General features: G+C 41.9%; 1 protein-coding gene across 1 annotated transcript in view; it reads left to right on the top strand.

Moving 5' to 3' along the window:
- Nucleotides 1–19,293, top strand: part of fhit (fragile histidine triad diadenosine triphosphatase) — a 341,147-nt gene that overhangs the window by 244,381 nt on the left and 77,473 nt on the right. The window contains 3 exon segments of the mRNA XM_064966519.1: nucleotides 5,649–5,762; nucleotides 5,765–5,793; nucleotides 7,103–7,132. Of these exon segments, the coding sequence (XP_064822591.1) occupies nucleotides 5,649–5,762; nucleotides 5,765–5,793; nucleotides 7,103–7,132 (173 nt within the window).

Below are 19,293 nucleotides of genomic sequence, written 5' to 3'. Positions count from 1 at the left end.
TGTATATAACCTTCACATTGACTCTGTACTGGTACCCCTGTATATAGCCTCCACATTCACTCTGTACCAGTACCCCTGTATATAGCCTCCACATTCACTCTGTATCAGTACCCATGTATATAGCCTCCACATTCACTCTGTACCGGTACCCCTGTATATAGCCTCCACATTCACTCTGTACCGGTACCCTTGTATATAACCTCCACATTGACTCTGTACCTGTACCCCTGTATATAGCCTCCACATTCACTCTGTACCGGTACCCCTGTATATAGCCTCCACATTCACTCTGTACCGGTACCCTTGTATATAACCTCCACACTGACTCTGTTCCGGTACCCCTGTATATAGCCTCCACATTCACTCTGTACCAGTACCCCTGTATATAGCCTCCACATTGACTCTGTACCGGTACCCCTGTATATAGCCTCCACATTGACTCTGTACCAGTACCCCTGTATATAGCCTCCACATTGACTCTGTACCGGTACCCCTGTATATAACCTCCACATTGACTCTGTTCCGGTACCCCTGTATATAGCCTCCACATTGACTCTGTACCGGTACCCCTGTATATAACCTCCACATTGACTCTGTTCCGCTACCCCTGTATATAACCTCCACATTGACTCTGTACCGGTACCCCCTGTATATAGCCTCCACATTGACTCTGTACCAGTACCCCGTATATAGCCTCCACATTCACTCTGTACCGGTACCCCTGTATATAGCCTCCACATTCACTCTGTACCGGTACCCCTGAATATAGCCTCCACATTCACTCTGTACCAGTACCCCTGTATATAGCCTCCACATTCACTCTGTACCAGTACCCCTGTATATAGCCTCCACATTCACTCTGTACCAGTACCCCTGTATATAGACTCCACATTCACTCTGTACCGGTACCCCTGTATATAGCCTCCACATTCACTCTGTACCGGTACCCCTGTATATAGCCTCCACATTCACTCTGTACCGGTACCCTTGTATATAACCTTCACATTGACGCTGTACTGGTACCCCTGTATATAGCCTCCACATTCACTCTGTACCAGTACCCCTGTATATAGCCTCCACATTCACTCTGTATCAGTACCCATGTATATAGCCTCCACATTCACTCTGTACCGGTACCCCTGTATATAGCCTCCACATTCACTCTGTACCGGTACCCTTGTATATAACCTCCACATTGACTCTGTACCTGTACCCCTGTATATAGCCTCCACATTCACTCTGTACCGGTACCCCTGTATATAGCCTCCACATTCACTCTGTACCGGTACCCTTGTATATAACCTCCACATTGACTCTGTTCCGGTACCCCTTTATATAGCCTCCACATTCACTCTGTACCAGTACCCCCTGTATATAGCCTCCACATTGACTCTGTACCGGTACCCCTGTATATAGCCTCCACATTCACTCTGTACCAGTACCCCTGTATATAGCCTCCACATTCACTCTGTACCGGTACCCCTGTATATAGCCTCCACATTGACTCTGTACCAGTACCCCGTATATAGCCTCCACATTCACTCTGTACCGGTACCCCTGTATATAGCCTCCACATTCACTCTGTACCGGTACCCCTGTATATAGCCTCCACATTCACTCTGTACCAGTACCCCTGTATATAGCCTCCACATTCACTCTGTACCGGTACCCCTGTATATAGCCTCCACATTCACTCTGTACCGGTACCCCTGTATATAGCCTCCACATTCACTCTGTACCTGTACCCCTGTATATAGCCTCCACATTCACTCTGTACCTGTACCCCTGTATATAGCCTCCACATTCACTCTGTACCTGTACCCCTGTATATAGCCTCCATATTCACTCTGTACCTGTACCCCTGTATATAACCTCCACATTGACTCTGTACCAGTACCCATGTATATAGCCTCCACATTCACTCTGTACCTGTACCCCTGTATATAACCTCCACATTCACTCTGTACCAGTACCCCTGTATATAGCCTCCACATTCACTCTGTACCGGTACCCCTGTATATAGCCTCCACATTCACTCTGTACCAGTACCCCTGTATATAGCCTCCACATTCACTCTGTACCAGTACCCCTGTATATAACCTCCACATTCACTCTGCACCAGTACCCCTGTATATAGCCTCCACATTGACTTTGTACCAGTACCCCGGTATATAGCCTCCACATTGACTCTGTACCGGTACCCCTGTATATAGCCTCCACATTCACTCTGTACCGGTACCCTTGTATATAACCTTCACATTGACTCTGTACTGGTACCCCTGTATATAGCCTCCACATTCACTCTGTACCAGTACCCCTGTATATAGCCTCCACATTCACTCTGTATCAGTACCCATGTATATAGCCTCCACATTCACTCTGTACCGGTACCCCTGTATATAGCCTCCACATTCACTCTGTACCGGTACCCTTGTATATAACCTCCACATTGACTCTGTACCTGTACCCCTGTATATAGCCTCCACATTCACTCTGTACCGGTACCCCTGTATATAGCCTCCACATTCACTCTGTACCTGTACCCCTGTATATAGCCTCCACATTCACTCTGTACCTGTACCCCTGTATATAGCCTCCACATTCACTCTGTACCAGTACCCCTGTATATAGCCTCCACATTGACTCTGTACCAGTACCCCTGTATATAGCCTCCACATTGACTCTGTACCAGTACCCCTGTATATAGCCTCCACATTGACTCTGTACCGGTACCCCTGTATATAGCCTCCACATTGACTCTGTACCGGTACCCCTGTATATAGCCTCCACATTGACTCTGTACCGTTACATCTGTATATGGCCTCCACTTTATTATTTTACTGCTGCTCTTTAATTATTTGTTACTTTTAATTCTTCTTTTTTATTTATCTATTTTTTACTTAACATGTATTTTTTCTTAAAACTGCTTTGTTGGCTAAGGGCTTGTAAGTAACCATTACATTATTGAATGAGGTGCGGATGTCAAAATAAAATCAAATCAAATTGTAGTTGTCACACGTGTTTAGCAGATGTCTTCAACCTTTGTCTGATATCTGATTTCATTCCAGTGTGCTGCACATGGAACGGGTAGCAAACTGGTCATTAGTGCCGCTGTTTCTGACTCGTGAGATGAATGGCGCCCAGACACAGCCATTATGCCATGAAACACAAGGATGTAATCATCCTCTCCAAACGCTGCAGGATGCTGTTTTATGTTTGGTTTTGGACTAGGATGTCTCTTTCATTTCTATTGCCTGTGGACAAGTTTTTGAATATTTTTCACATCAGTGATTCAACACTTTAGATGTTATTTTTCTCATAAATCTGGTCTGCACATGAAGTCAATGTGACAACTCTTGATCTTTCATAATGGTCCAGTTCTTCATATTAAAGTATATTTGGTATAGTTGATTGCTATGCTTGACTTTCATTAAGATTCAACTCTGCTGTCTGTCTCCACAAATTATATCTGCCACGGTGCAATAGAATATGGAAATCATTTTTGATTACTTGATGCCTGTAATCAAGACATGTCTGGCTGTAAAGTGATTTTTGAATCAAAAGGCGAGACATAGGAGCAATAACTAAATTTGATCCAGAATGTTATATTTTGATTGCTTATTTGAAAGTTATTTTCAAGCAAGAAATGAACATACATCATGAATTCTATGTTCCAGGTTTTGTTCTCAGTCATGTCAGTCTGTTACACACTATCCTATCTCAAGTTTCCCATGTTTGATTTTGTGAAAATCTCTCCTTAATTGTTGGCTCCTGTTTCTTAGAGAACTGTTTCCCGGATAGTGTTGTCAGAACAATGTTATTGATCCAATGACCCGAGTCTGAAGGAAAATGTCCTTCAGCCTTTGGACATTTTCTCTCAAAGTCCTTCCACCTGTCATCAACACGTCTCGCTTTAGTAACAAAGCTTGATTACTTTCCAGTGTGCAATTGCACTGAGATGTGTGGATTGTGAGAATTTCTGTGAAATATGTTTCATGACCTTTATAACTCAGCTGAAATTGATCATTTTTGGTCCCTGACAAAACATCCCCTTGCACTTAAGTTATAAGAGGTATGAACATGGCAGTTTTCTCTATTTTAGTTACTTCAAAGCCAGAATACTGATAATAAATGAGTCTGCTTTCAATCCCCTTGCCTATGCTATTTAATAGGGACTTTATAATGGGTTTGTAAATGGTTTGTACATACACTACATGACCAAAAGTATGCAGACTCCTGCTTGTCAAACATGTCATTCCAAAATCATGGGCATTAATATGGAGTTGGTCCCCCCTTTGCTGCTATAACAGCCTCCACTCTTCTGGGAAGGATTTCCACTAGATGTTGGAACATTGCTGCGGAGACTTGCTTCCATTCCACAAGAGCATTAGTGAGGTCAGGCACCGATGTTGGGCAATTAGGCCTGGCTCGCAATCGGCATTCCAATTCATCCCAATGGGGTTCAATGGGGTTGAGGTCAGGGCTCTGTGCAGGCCAGTCAAGTTCTTCCACACCGATCTCGACAAAACATTGCTGTATGGACCTCGCTTTGTGCACGGGGGCAGTGTCATGCTGAAACAGAAAAGGACCTTCCCCAAACTGTTGCCACAAAGTTGGAAGCACAGAATAGTCTAGAATGTCATTGTTCTGCCAGCTTTTTTTTGGAGTTTGTTTGTATAAATATTGTTTGTTTATATTTCATATAGCTCTCAAAGGTCTTAAATGTAGAACATGATGAAATAGAGCTTTATAATTACAAAAACACTTTTTTATGCTGCCTGCCTTTTAGAGAAACATAGCAGAGGTACGGACAGTATCACACCTCTGTAAAGCTCTGTTTTATTTCACATTAACCTTTGGAGACTAGCTATACTGAAAAAAACATATAAAGTTACTTTGGTGAGGAAATTGTACGAAACTCCCATAGAAACCATCCGCTCTCTCCACTGGCTTCCAGTTGAAGCTCGCATCCGCTACAAGACCATGGTGCTTGCCTACGGAGCTGTGAGGGGAACGGCACCGCAGTACCTCCAGGCTCTGATCAGGCCCTACACCCAAACAAGGGCACTGCGTTCATCCACCTCTGGCCTGCTCGCCTCCCTACCACTGAGGACGTACAGTTCCCGCTCAGCCCAGTCAAAACTGTTCGCTGCTCTGGCCCCCCAATTGTGGAACAAACTCCCTCACGACGCCAGGACAGCGGAGTCAATCACCACCTTCCGGAGACACCTGAAACCCCACCTCTTCAAGGAATACCTAGGATAGGATAAGTAATCCTTCTCACCCCCCTAAATTATTTAGATGCACTATTGTAAAGTGGCTGTTCCACTGGATGTCAGAAGGTGAATTCACCAATTTGTAAGTCGCTCTGGATAAGAGCGTCTGCTAAATGACTTAAATGTAAATGTAAATCTCAATTGAGTTTATTTGACTCAGCTTAAGAAGGCACTGCCAATGTAATGTAATATTTCAAATAACGCACTTGTGTCTCAATTTAGGATTCTGCCTCTCTTTCCCCATTTTAAATATCCTTGTCTATCAGTGTTGCTACTGTATCTATGCACTGTGTTGTTGATAATGTATCTCTCTGACTTTGTTCCCTTACCTCTCTCGCTGTCTGTGGTTTCCTTAACCAGCCTGTCTCTCAGATGTGTTGGTGTGTCCTCTGCGGCCCGTTGAGCGTTTCCGAGACTTGCATTCTGATGAGGTGGCTGACCTCTTCACCACCACCCAGAGAGTGGCTGACCTGGTGGAGAAACACTTCCAGGCTTCCTCCTCACCATCGCCATGCAGGTAATACTGTACACACTACCGTCGGTATCCAGCATTACAACATGGGGATGAATACTAATTCCAAATCTACATCCCTTTGTTTATGTATCTTCCATTTGCTCATTGCTGGTCCATATCAGACAGAAGAAAGTGTTCATTACTATTCAAGCTCAAAATTATTTTGAATAATTAATTATTGCTGGCCATATATCTATCTATATAATATGGTGTGGGTTAGAGAGAACGAGAAAGAGAAGGAATAATGTGTGAATGACCAAGTGAACAATTGTGTGAGTCACCATCTGAGTCAGTGAGTGTGTTAGTGAAAGAAAGTAAAACAACACAATCACAGAGGCTTAGAGAGAACAGGACGACATCAATCTCACACTTGTTCAGCCTGTAGATCTGTATTGGAATAAGAGGCATAACTGAGGAAAGTTGCACCGAGAGCCAACAGAAGATCCCCACCTGCTGGAACAATACAATAACAGGTTCTCATTGGACATCCAGGCAGGATTTGACAGCCATGCAGCCTTTCACTTCACAGGCTTTGTCATTCTGCATAACCTTTGATATATGCAGTATATGCTAATGTTCAAATGTCACCAAGCTTGCTTGGCAGCCCGACACAAAAAAATAATTTCATGTGTTTGAAAAAAGCAGGGAATAATGTTTATGGGGATATCATTTTCTTTGACTTGAGGGGTATAGAGAAGTGATGATGTGAGATTAGTTGTGACAGCTCTGAGGTTAGAGTCATAAAACTGAGGCACTGTATCAAGCAACACTCTGCAGGAGGGTTGCTGTTCTCTGCATAGAGCGCCACACGACAAACAAAATCACACGACACAAACCTGAGAAAGGAGATGTGAAAATTCATTACTTCATAGACTTGCATAAATATTACATCATAATGCACACTTTGTCACCAAATACATTTTTGTCATACAGATGTTCCTTTGAGGTCTCTTAATGCTTTAGATATTTGTGTCCTCAATTCCTGATCCCTATATTAGAAAATGCCTTCGAGGTATGCAGTCTATATTGTGCTTTAACTTAACTCTATTGAACCAGTCAACTTGTCAAAAAGAAACCATTTCCAAAAACAGCTGTCATGTGACAGAGGAGAGACACTAAAGTGAGAATACAGCTCAACACCGAAGGACAGAAAGAAGACAAAAGAAACAAATTAAAAACTTTGAGATTCACATGGCGATGGGGAGGTGCCGCCATGATTCATCTGAAATTAAAATCCTGTTGAATTATTAACGCAGGCATTTCTCTACCGAGTTCTCTACCGTTCCTAATGATCTCGTTCTGTTCCCACCAGGATGGCCCTGAAGCCGGACAAACTGTGAAGGTGAGGACTTAATAATGCACTCCCTTTAAATTTATCATGAGGCCTCTGCAACAGTTATATGCTATTAAATAATAATTGTATTTCATTTGCAGGTCCCAAACTCTTGGCATATGTAAATTATTCAGTGTTCTATTTTAAAATGCGTTGTCTGTATTCTTTTGGTGGAAGATGGAATGACATGCGCTGAGACTCAGGGGCTATGGGGGCTGCCACTCTAAAGGGGGTGAATGGTGTCAGGGGATCCCACCCTTGCCTCCAGCACTGACAGTAGTTTAGGCCTGGCTCTGCCTGACAAAAACTTTCTTCCCTCACTCTTCCTACTCGTTATGTCTGTAGTGAGATATAATAATATATGCCATTTAGCATACATTTTTACGTTGTTGGTCATTTTGAGATGAATTATTACTATTATTGTTTTAGTTTTTATTCGCTTGTTGGGCAATGGGGCGGCAGATAGCCAAGTGGTTAGACCATTGGGCCAGTAACCGAAAGGTTGCTGGGTTGAATCTCCGAGCTGACAATGTAAAAATCTGTTGTTCTGCCCCTGAACAAAGCAGTTAACCCACTGTTCCCCGGTATGCCGTCATTGTAAATGAGAATTTGTTCTTAACTGACTTGCCTAGTTACATAAAGGTTACAATCATAGTCCCGGTGTTAAAAATCTGTTATGATTATACCTCATATCTCAAACATTTAAAAGTTATAGACGATGAATGCACAATGCAACAGTTTACAGTGTATTTGTTCAGAGACAAACTGTATTTGAACAAGTTTTTACCCTCTTCTTTTTATGCGTATCACCTTAGTGCATAATACTGTTATTCCCAAAATCCACACACTCATTTCATATTGCATATAGAACACAAGCTTAATTATACATTTATGGAAGTTGCCATGAGAGCAGTCTTTGGCCTGAACTGAGGAGGAATATTGAAATGTTAATGGTGTAATTTGAGCTGAGGACATTAAGGCAGTGGATGTGTGGACATGTTTTAATCATAGAGATGAAAGTCAGTATTTGCAGAATATATGAAAGAATACTGAAATATACTTAAATATAGCTCATGTTACATATTTGGGGAAAAAACCACAAGGGTGTAAGAATACACAAAGGTGTAAGGAGTTGCTTTATGTGCATTGATTTGAAATTCCATACCTACTACCACCATCATTTGCACCCCCTTTCATTTATTTTATATACTTTGATATTGAATTATTTGAAACAATGGTTATGGTACTATTAGAAAGAAAATGTACAAAAAGAAAATGTACGAATTTGTGGTATTTTGTATTAAATATTTCCAGTATATTTCGTAACACATTAGTGCATTGTGTTAGATCATTTATAGTGTAATTACCATTTGATTACCAGACTTTAATGCAGGGAAACTTAAATCAGTTCTACCAAATCTCTATCAACATGTTGCAACCAGAGGGAAAACAATTCTAGATCACCTGTACTCCACACAGAGAGGCGTACAAAGCTCTCCCTCGCCCTCCATTTGGTAAATCTGACCACAACTCTATCCTCCTGATTCCTGCTTACAAGCAAAAGCAGGAAGCACCAGTGACTCGGTCTATAAAAATATGGTCAGATGAAGCAGATGCTAAACTACAGGACTGATTTGCTAGTACAGACTGGAACATGTTCCAGGATTCTTCCGATGACATTGAGGAATACACCACATCAGTCACAGGCTTTATCAATAAGTGCATTGAGGACGTCGTCCCCACAGTGACTGTACGTTCATAACCCAACCAGAAGCCATGGATTACAGGCAATATTCACACTGAGCTAAAGGGTAGAGCTACCGCTTTCAAGGTGCGGGACTCTAACCCGGAAGCTTACAAGAAATCATGCTATGCCCTGCAACGAACCATCAAACAGGCTAGGTGTCAATACAGGACTAAGATTGATTCATACTACACCGGCTCCGACACTCGTCGGATGTGGCAGGGCTTGCAAACTATTACAGACTACAAAGGGAAGCACAGCTGCGAGCTGCCCAGAGACACGAGCCTACCAGACGAGCTAAATCACTTCTATGCTCGCTTCGAGGCTAGCAACACTGAGGCATGCATGAGAGCATCAGCTGTTCCGGACAACTGTGTGATCACGCTCTCCATAGCCGATGTGAGTAAGACCTTTAAACAGGTCAACATGCACAAGGCTGCGGGGCCAGACGGATTACCAGGATGTGTGCTCCGGGCATGTGCTGACCAACTGGCAGATGTCTTCACTTACATTTTCAACGTGTCCCTGATTGAGTCTGTAATATTAACATGCTTCAAGCAGACCACCATAGTCCCTGTGCCCAAGAACACAAACCTGCCCAAATGACTACAGACCCGTAGCACTCATGTCGGTAGCCATGAAGTGCTTTGAAAGGCTGGTAATAGCTCACATCAACACCATTATCCCAGAAACCCTAGACCCACTCCAATTTGCATAACGCCCAAACAGATCCACAGATGATGCAATCTCTATTGCACTCCACACTGCCCTTTCCCACCTGGACAAAAGGAACACCTATGTGAGAATGCTGTTCATTGACTACAGCTCAGCTTTCAACACCATACTACCCTCAAAGCTCATCACCAAGCTAAGGAACCTGGGACTAAACACCTCCCTCTGCAACTGGATCCTGGACAGCCTGACAGGCCGCCCCCAAGGGGGTGAGGATAGGTGCAACACATCTGCCACGCTGATCCTCAACACTGGAGCCCCCAGGGTTGCGTGCTCAGTCCCCTCCTGTACTCCCAGTTCACCCATGACTGCATGGCCAGGCACGACTCCAACACCATCATTAAGTTTGCTGACGACACAACAGTGGCCTGATCACCGACAAAGACGAGACAGCCTATAGGGAGGGGGTCAGAGACCTGGCCGGGTGGTGCCAGAATAACAACCTATCCCTCAACGTAACCAAGACTAAGGAGATGATTGTGGAATACAGGAAAAGGAGCACCGAGCACATCCCCATTCTCATCAACGGGGCTGTAGTGGAGCAGGTTGAGAGCTTCAAATTCCTTGGTGTCCACATCAACAACAAACTAGATTGGTCCAAACACACCAAGACAGTCGTGAAGAGGGCACGACAAAGCCTTTTCCCCCTCAGGAAACTACAAAGATTTGGCATGGGTCCTGAGATCCTCAAAAGGTTCTACAGCTGCAACATCTAGAGCATCCTGACCGGTTGCTCGGCCTCCGAACGCAAGGCACTTCAGAGGGTAGTGCGTACGGCCCAGTACATCACTGGGGCAAAGCTGCCTGCCATCCAGGACCTCTACATCAGGCGGTGTCAGAGGAAGGCCCTAAAATTGTCAAAGACTCCAGCCACCCCAGTCATAGACTGTTCTCTCTATTACCACATGGCAAGCGGTACCGGAGTGCCAAGTCTAGGACCAAAAGTCTTCTCAACAGTTTTTACTCCCAAGCCAAATGGTTACCCGGACTATTTGCATTGTGTGTCCCCCCAAACCCTCTTTTACGCTGCGTCTACTCTCTGTTTATCTTATATGCATCATCACTTTAACTATACATTCATGTACATACTACCTAAATTGACCCTACCAACCAGTGCTCCCGCATAATTGGCTAACCGGGCTATCTGCATTGTGTCCCACCCACCACCTGCCAACCCCTCTTTTTACGCTTCTGCTACTTTCTGTTCATCATACATACATTGTCACTTTAATGATACCTACATGTACATACTACCTCAATAAGCCTGCCTAACAGGTGTCTGTATATAACCTTGCTACTCTTTTTTCAAATGCCTTTTTACTGTTTTTTTATTTCTTTACTTACCTACACACACACACACACACACACACACACACACACACACACACACACACACACACACACACACACACACACACACACACACACCATTGGTTAGAACCTGTAAGTAAGAATTTCACTGTAAGGTCTACTACACCTGTTGTATTTGGTGCACGTGACAAATAAACTTTGATTTGATATCCTAACCTGCAGGTCACGATGTTCTTCATATTACCGTCCCTTTTAATCACACACTACATCAAATAAAATAAAATTGTATTTGTCACATGCACAGGATACAGTTGTAAACAGTACTGTGAAATGGTTACTTGTGTTTGAATAGTTGCAATATCGAAAATAGAAAGTGTCTATAAATATTTTATAATTCTTAGATAATGCTAAGCAAACACTAGGAGTCAGCCTAGTGGTCGGACAAAACGAGTATCGTTATGGATACGGGACATTTTCTGGATACGATTATGTTCAGAGTATTTTTTTTTAATATATGTGATAAGAATAACGTTTTTTTTTCAGGTGTCAGCAAGCAAGTTTCTCATGTGTCAGTCACAGAGTTTCTAAACCATACTGTACTGTGTTTGAGTCAGTCACGTGCATGGTCTAAATAACCCCAACTGGCTAGTTTGCCTGTCCTTAAAGAAAAGGGTTGGCTGTACGTTGATCCTGTTGCTTGATTGGATAGAGTGAAACTATATTTCTCTGGCCACTCGCTTCATAATTTCACCCGATCACTTTTCCTCTTTCCTCGCATGTTTTCGGTCTGTTCATTTAGATTTCTGCTGCCTGCTACTATGATAAATCACAAGGCGAAGACGTTTGCTATCAATATGCATAATATTTAACAAGTGAGGCAAGGGTAGGGAAAATATGAAACTAATGCGCATTCTGACTGAGTGACTCCAAACTTGACTACCCGCTGCATATTGAGGACACAGACAGACACACACACAACCCTCCGCGCTCTGCTTCTAATCTGCAGTTTTTTTCAGCGAGAACATGCAGGGAGGTATTTTGCCAACCTCTATTTAGGCTACTAAAACACTTCCGTTTTTCCGATCAAGAGTGTCATCCAATCGACTGTCAACTGTCAATTTACGGATACGATTACGAATACGAGTATGGCCATGTCGACACACCCTTACCAGACACACTTGTCTAAATTGATGGGTCATGTGAAAGAAATGCTATAATCACCCACAGTCACATCTAGCTATTGTCTAGACATATACAGTACCAGTCTAAAGTTTGGACACACCTACTCATTCTAGGGTTTTCTTTATTTGTACTATTTTATACATTGTAGAATAATAGTGAAGACATCAAAACAATTAAATAACACATATGGAATTATTAAACTAATCAAAATATTTTTTATATGCATTTATTTGTTGTTGATCAAATAAAAAAATTCTAAGTTCAAATGCCTCCTGTGAAGTAGTGACATGCAACATGCGCCGAGAATCATGAAGAGGGTAAAGTAAATACCAGGCCATTTCTTTACCGTGAAATAACGTGCCACAGATGTGAAAAAGTCACGAATCCTCAGACGTAATCATCATCAGAACCACAGCACATTCCCAACCTGCTCTGGCGGCTTCTGCACGCTAAAGATTTGAATGGGCATCCAAAGAATTTGCCTGAGAACAAAGGTACTTATTTGAAGAGGTCTTTGAATAAGCGCTACATCCTCTTCAAATGGCACCCGGTCCCCCAGATAATGCCTCCTCCATTGAAATGTTTAATCACCTAAGAAGCGCATTTAAAGTCGAAAGCCTTTTCATTCTTCTCGCAGAGGAGGAAAGACAGCCTCAAACATATAAATGTATGCTGTTATTTACTTTAAGAGGCCAGTAGTGGTTTTGATTTATCTGTTTAGTATTCTGTATGGGCTGTCTAGGCGTGTGTGGAACAAGCAGGTCATTGAGGTTTGTTATTTCTCCTTATATTCTTATCACATCATATATAGGCTCAATGAGGCATTACGGCTCATAGGGTTTCTTATCTAAATAGGGAGTTTTGTGTTGGATAATGTTAATTTCATGTGAACCTGAGAAATGTCAGACAGGCGCTTAGTGGCCCCTCTCAGGTGGGGTGCCTTTAGGAGGGTGGAAGGGGGGGTCCCTCTGTCATAGAGTATTTGGTGTGCCTTTTAAAAGTAAAGGTTAGCTTTCATAACCGCTCGGACCACTCTTCAACAGTAGGTGAGCCCACGCCTCCCTCCATGTCTGATTGAATGGAAGGACTCATATTGACTGAGTATCTGGGGTGGCAGGTAGCCTAGTGGTTAGAGCGTTGGACTCGTAACCAGAAGGTTGCAAGATTGAATCCCTGAGCTGACAAGATACAAATCTGTTGTTCTGCCCCTAACCCACTGTTCCTAGGCCGTTATTGAAAATAAGAATTTGTCTTGCTTGCCTAGTTAAATAACAACAACAACAAAAATTATACACCATCCATGTTATTGCCCTGACATCAATTAACCTTAAAATTTGTCCAAACCACTCTGTTTTGTTGTAATCCAACTCGGACAGAAACCGTATCTTCTCTATGACTCAGAAGGCCTTCAGCCAGTAAGAGAGCCTCCTTTATCACTACTTCTAAAATACTGTTTTCTTTTGTAATTTCCGCTCACTATCAACGCTTACTTTAAATTCAAGTAATTACCTTTAGAAAGCTAAATAGAGAACTAGAATTCCCTGTTGCAGGATAATTACTGTATTTCAGGTTTAAAAAGGCTTCTGAAGGTTGTAATTTCTACTTTGAAATCTCAGACTTGATTTTCCCTTTTGAAAAATGTTGCAACCCCTAACAATATGTTCATGAATTATAACCAACATAATAATTCACAATTCCTGTTGCTGCAGGATTAATTTCCTGTTGTAGCAAACTGGCTCAAATTAAGATTCTACATCTGTAATAAATGGTTCTGGAGGCTGTTGTTTTCCATTGTTTCTTGTTGTTGTTGGCGCCGTTAATGTTGTTTTTACCCCTGCCTTGTCTTCTTCATGCTCATTAGCCTCACGCTGCACGCTAGAAACATCTGTCCTCCCCAGCCCAACCCTACACCAGTCTATCTGCTAATGGGACTGCTGAACACACAGCATCAGCTCACCAACAACTTTCCACATAACCTAATCTACCTTCTGCTTAAAGGATGGCCTTTCTTTCTTGCCCTGTTCTCTTTCTCTGATTTGAATAACAATGACATGAGATGTCTGTTCTTGGGCACAAGGGGCCTGAGTTTTGCTGTTTTGGGTGTTTTTTTTAACAGGACACGTCAGGGTTTCAAATGTGCTCCTGGGCCAACTGTCTTTTAGCCTGACCAGTTTCTAAATCTACTTTAAAATACTCTGCATGAATAATAAATGAATGCAATGTCCTGCAGTCAGGCCATTTTGCAGCCAGATTTGATCTGATCTAGAGAATGCCCCCAAAACCCGACTAGTGTGTGGAGAGAAGATGGCATACTACCCCCCAGAGAAACAAAGCTTTGCCATCCGTTTTTCACAAAAACAATTTTTCATCCAGTGATCGTTTGAAATGAAATTGTTTTTGTCTGTCAATACAAACAAGGTCAAATAGCAATGTATTTTTTGCTATTTTCAATTAGATTCAAACCTAAGGGAAGGTTGGCTTTTGGATTATCATGAAATCGCCTGCATCAAATATTCTCTCATTTGCAGTGACTGCCATCACCGGGAAACGCAACAGAGAACCTCTCAGCCATGAACCAAAGGCAGTAATAAAGAGAAGTTGTTCTATCACTGTTCCTTAACCCACTGAAATAATCTACATATTTTATCCAGTAATTTTGAACATGCAGTAAATCTGAATTAGAGGCCTGCCTGGACCCTTTATGAGAAAAATATTATCTGGTGCACCAAGCACACTGGCTACAGTGCTGCCCCACCTCCATTTATCAACTGGATTATTGCAATCATGTGCTCTCGCACTGGCAATAAAAAATGACTCTTTGATTGAATAAGAGAGAGGCAGTCTATGGAGGCAAATGCACTTTTATAAACTCTCTGCCTGGAGTCTCACAAAGACAGCAGACAAATCTTTGTATTAGAATGATGGAATTTAGTTTATTTTCACCTTGTGGAAAATGTAGGGGTGATTATTGTTATTCATCATGTGGACGGCTCTGTTTGGAACATGTTTGTTGCTGTGTGTGTTCACAGAGAAGGGCCATGATATATACATTGCTGTATGAAAACAAAAGAGAATGTGCTTAAACAGAAATATTAACAGTAAAACCAGTGAAGCCGGATTGTGTGCTGGTTTGATGGCACAGTCATTGTTTATTAAAGAGCCAGATGAACCAGAGAGGTTGATTCCCATTATTTGATTGACAGTTGCAGAGGTCCTGTTTTTGCTAAATGGATATATTCCTATCAGTCATTTGCAGTGTGTACTGGCAGCACTCTCACTGTTTGTGATGATGTGTATTGGGGAGGGGGCATGCTGATGAGATAACCTAAGGGCTTGACCGAAGACCTAGCCAACTTCCAAACAGATCACTGCCTCATGGTTCTGGGTTAATTAGGGCTTCAGGTGACCCTAGAATGGCACAGTAGGTTATTTGTTACTGCCACTGATGGCTGATTGCAACTGCTTAACAATGCAGTAGGTGTTCAATACATTTCAACACACCCACAATGAATGTTAGTATGGTACCTCACAATGTAGGATCTCACTCTAAAGCAGGGATGTGCAAGTTTGATAGGAGTGCGGGCCACAAAAAAAATCTGAACTGATCATGAGGGGTCTCAGTGGCTAGCGGGTCTGTGTACCCACATCCATAACAACACATGCAGTCAGAGCTGGCCCTAGCCTTTTGGGGGCCCTAAGCGATTAAAAAAATATATTTTGCCATGGGGTGTAGACAGGTCTCTAAAGTGGCATATATACCACAAAATATTTTGCTATGACCTGCAGTTTTAATTTGGGAGCACTTGTGCAAGAATATTAATAAATGCAAATAATTTGTTTTATGTTTGTATTAATTTTTGTAATGATAAGGCTTCGCTATAATGTAAATGTAAAACGTCAATCCCGCTGTTACTCGAACACAGATTCATTAGCATCTTGCTTGCACCATTTATGCAGCGAAAACTTATTGTTTCTATCCCAAACAGTTCAAAAGATCTGACTCATATTACCAGTGCAATGTTTCCTTCTTCCTGTCGTGGATGGGGGGGGGCTGCATTTTACAATCATAAACCATGTTGTGGGCCGTTCTAAAACTATTAATGGGTAGTTAACCATTTGTTTTACACCTTGTTCAGTCATGTTTGTTACCTCATTAGCTAGCTAGCTGACAACCTGATAACTTTACCAGCATATCTGAACATTTGGGGGCAGATAAGAAAGGAAAAAGGGATAGCTTCTTAAATGAGATCTATGATTTGCCACATCTTCAATTTAAGTGTACTAGAGAGCGTGGAGGCCTGGAGGGAAACTAAAGTCATTCCGCTACCCAAAAATAGTAAAGAGCCCTTTACTGGCTCAAATAGCCGACCAATCAGCGTGTTCTCAACCCTTAGTAAACTTCTGGAAAAATGCACTAAATCTGGGTGGCTGTCTTGTTAGACTTCAGTGCAGCTTTTGACATTATTGATCATAGTCTGCTGCTGGAAAAACTTCTGTGTTATGGCTTTACACACCCTGCTATAATGTGGATAAAGAGTTACTTGTTTAACCTGTTGCGACTCTAGGGGCAGTATTTTCATTTTTGGAGAAAAAAAACTTTCCCGTTTTAAACAGGATAATTTGTCAGGACAAGATGCTAGAATATGCATATACAGTGGGGCAAAAAAGTGTTTAGTCAGCCACCAATTGTGCAAGTTCTCCCACTTAAAAAGACGAGAGAAGCCTGTAATTTTCATCATAGGTACACTTCAACTATGTCAGACAAACTGAGAAAAAAAATCCAGAAAATCACATTTGACCCCACGGGGTGAGATCTTGCGTGGAGCCCCAGATCGAGGGAGATTATCAGTGGTCTTGTATGTCTTCCATTTCCTAATAATTGCTCCCACAGTTGATTTCTTCAAACCAAGCTGCTTACCTATTGCAGATTCAGTCTTCCCAGCCTGGTGCAGGTCTACAATTTTGTTTCTGGTGTCCTTTGACAGCTCTTTGGTCTTGGCCATAGTGGAGTTTGGAGTGTGACTGTTTGAGGTTGTGGACAGGTGTATTTTATACTGATAACAAGTTCAAACAGGTGCCATTAATACATGTAACGAGTGGAGAACAGAGGAGCCTCTTAATGAAGAAGTTACAGGTCTGTGAGAGCCAGAAATCTTGCTTGTTTGTAGGTGACCAAATACTTATTTTCCACCATAATTTGCAAATTAATTAATTAAAAATCCTACAATGTGATTTTCTGGATTTTTTTCTTCTCATTTTGTCTGTCATAGTTGTGTGTACCTATGTACCTAGTGTACCTATGATGAAAATTACAGGCCTCTCTCATCTTTTTAGGTGGGAGAAATTGCACAATTGGTGGCTGACTAAATACTTGTTTGCCCCACTGTAATTGACATCTTTGGATAGAAAACACTCACAGTTTCCAAAACTGTAAAGATATTGTCTGTGAGTATAACAGAACTGATGTTCCAGGCGAATTGATTGTCCCGGTGGATATATTATCGAATAGATATTTGAAAAACACCTTGAGGATTGATTCTAAACAACGTTTGCCATGTTTTTGTCGATATTATGGAGCTAATTTGGAATATTTTTTGGCGTTGTCGTGATCGATTTCTCAGCCAAACGTGAAGAACAAACGGAGCTATTTCGCCTACAAAAATAATATTTGGGGGAAAATTAACTTTGGCTATCTACCTGGGATCTCGTGAGTGAAAACATCTGAAGTTCATCAAAGTTAAACAATTTAATTTGATTGCTTTTATGATTTTGTGACAAGGTTGCCTGCTGCTAGCAAGGCATAATGCTATGCTAGGCTATCGATAAACTTACACAAATGCTTGTCTAGCTTTGGCTGTAAAGCATATTTTGAAAATCTGAGATGACAGGGTGATTAACAAAAGGCTAAGCTGTGTTCCAATATATTTCACTTGTGATTTTCATGAATAGGAATGTTTTCTAGGAAGATTTATGTCCGTTGTGTTATGCTAATTAGTGTCAGATGATGACAACGGTCCCGTTCACGAGATGTGGTGTCACTAGAGGTTAACAGAACACAGAGGGTGTTCTTTAATGGAAGCCTATCAAATACAATCCTGTTAGAATCAGGAATTCCCCAGGGCAGCTGTTTAGGCCCCTTGCTGTTTCAATTTTTACTAACGACATGCCACTGACTGAGTAAAGCCAGAGTTTCTATGTATGTGGATGACTTAACACTATATACGTCAGCTACTACAATGACTGAAATGACTGCAACACTCAACAAAGAGCTGCAGTTAGTTTCAGAGTGGGTGGCAAGGAATAAGTTAGTCCTAAATATTTCTAAAACTGTATTTGCATTGTATTTGGAACAAAACACTCACTAAAACCTAAACAAACTAAATATTGTAATAAATAATGTGGAAATTAAGCAAGTTGAATTTACTAAACTGCTTGGAGTAACACTAGATTGTAAATGGTCATGATCAAGACAAATTGATGCAGTAGTAGCTAAGATGGGATAGAAGTCTGTCTGTAATAAAGCGATGCTCTGCCCTCTTAACAACACTATCAACAAGGCAGGTCCTACAGGCACAAGTTTTGTCACACCTTGACTACTGTTCAATCGTGTGGTCACGTGCCACAAAAAAGGACTTAGGAAAATTGCAATTGGCCCAGAACAGGGCAGCACGGCTGGCCCTTGGATGTACACAGAGAGCTAATATTAATTCATGTCATCTCTCCTGGCTGAAAGTGGAAGAGAGATTGACTTCATCACTACTTTTATTTATGAGAGGTATTGACATGTTGACTACACCGAGCTGTCTGTCTAAACTACTGGCACACAGCTCGGACACCCATGCATACCCCACAAGATATGCCACAAGAGGTCTCTTCACAGTCCCCAAGTCCAGAACAGACTATGGGAGTGCCACAGTACTACATAGAGCCATGACTACATGGAACTCTATTCCACATAAAGTAACTCACACAAGCAGTACAATTAGATTTAAAAAACAGATAAGAAAACACCTTATGGAACAGCAGGGACTGTGAAGCAATACAAACATTGGCACACACACACACACACACACATGGATTTAGTACTGTAGATATGTGGTAGTTGTGGAGTAGGGGCCTGAGGGCACACAGTCTGTTGTGAAATCTGTGAATTTATTGTAATGTTTTAAAATTGTATCAACTGCCTTAATTTTGCTGGACC

This window comes from Oncorhynchus masou, chromosome 5, assembly GCF_036934945.1.
Source record: "Oncorhynchus masou masou isolate Uvic2021 chromosome 5, UVic_Omas_1.1, whole genome shotgun sequence".
NCBI lineage: Eukaryota > Metazoa > Chordata > Actinopteri > Salmoniformes > Salmonidae > Oncorhynchus > Oncorhynchus masou.
This window is presented reverse-complemented; position numbering and strand designations above follow the sequence as displayed.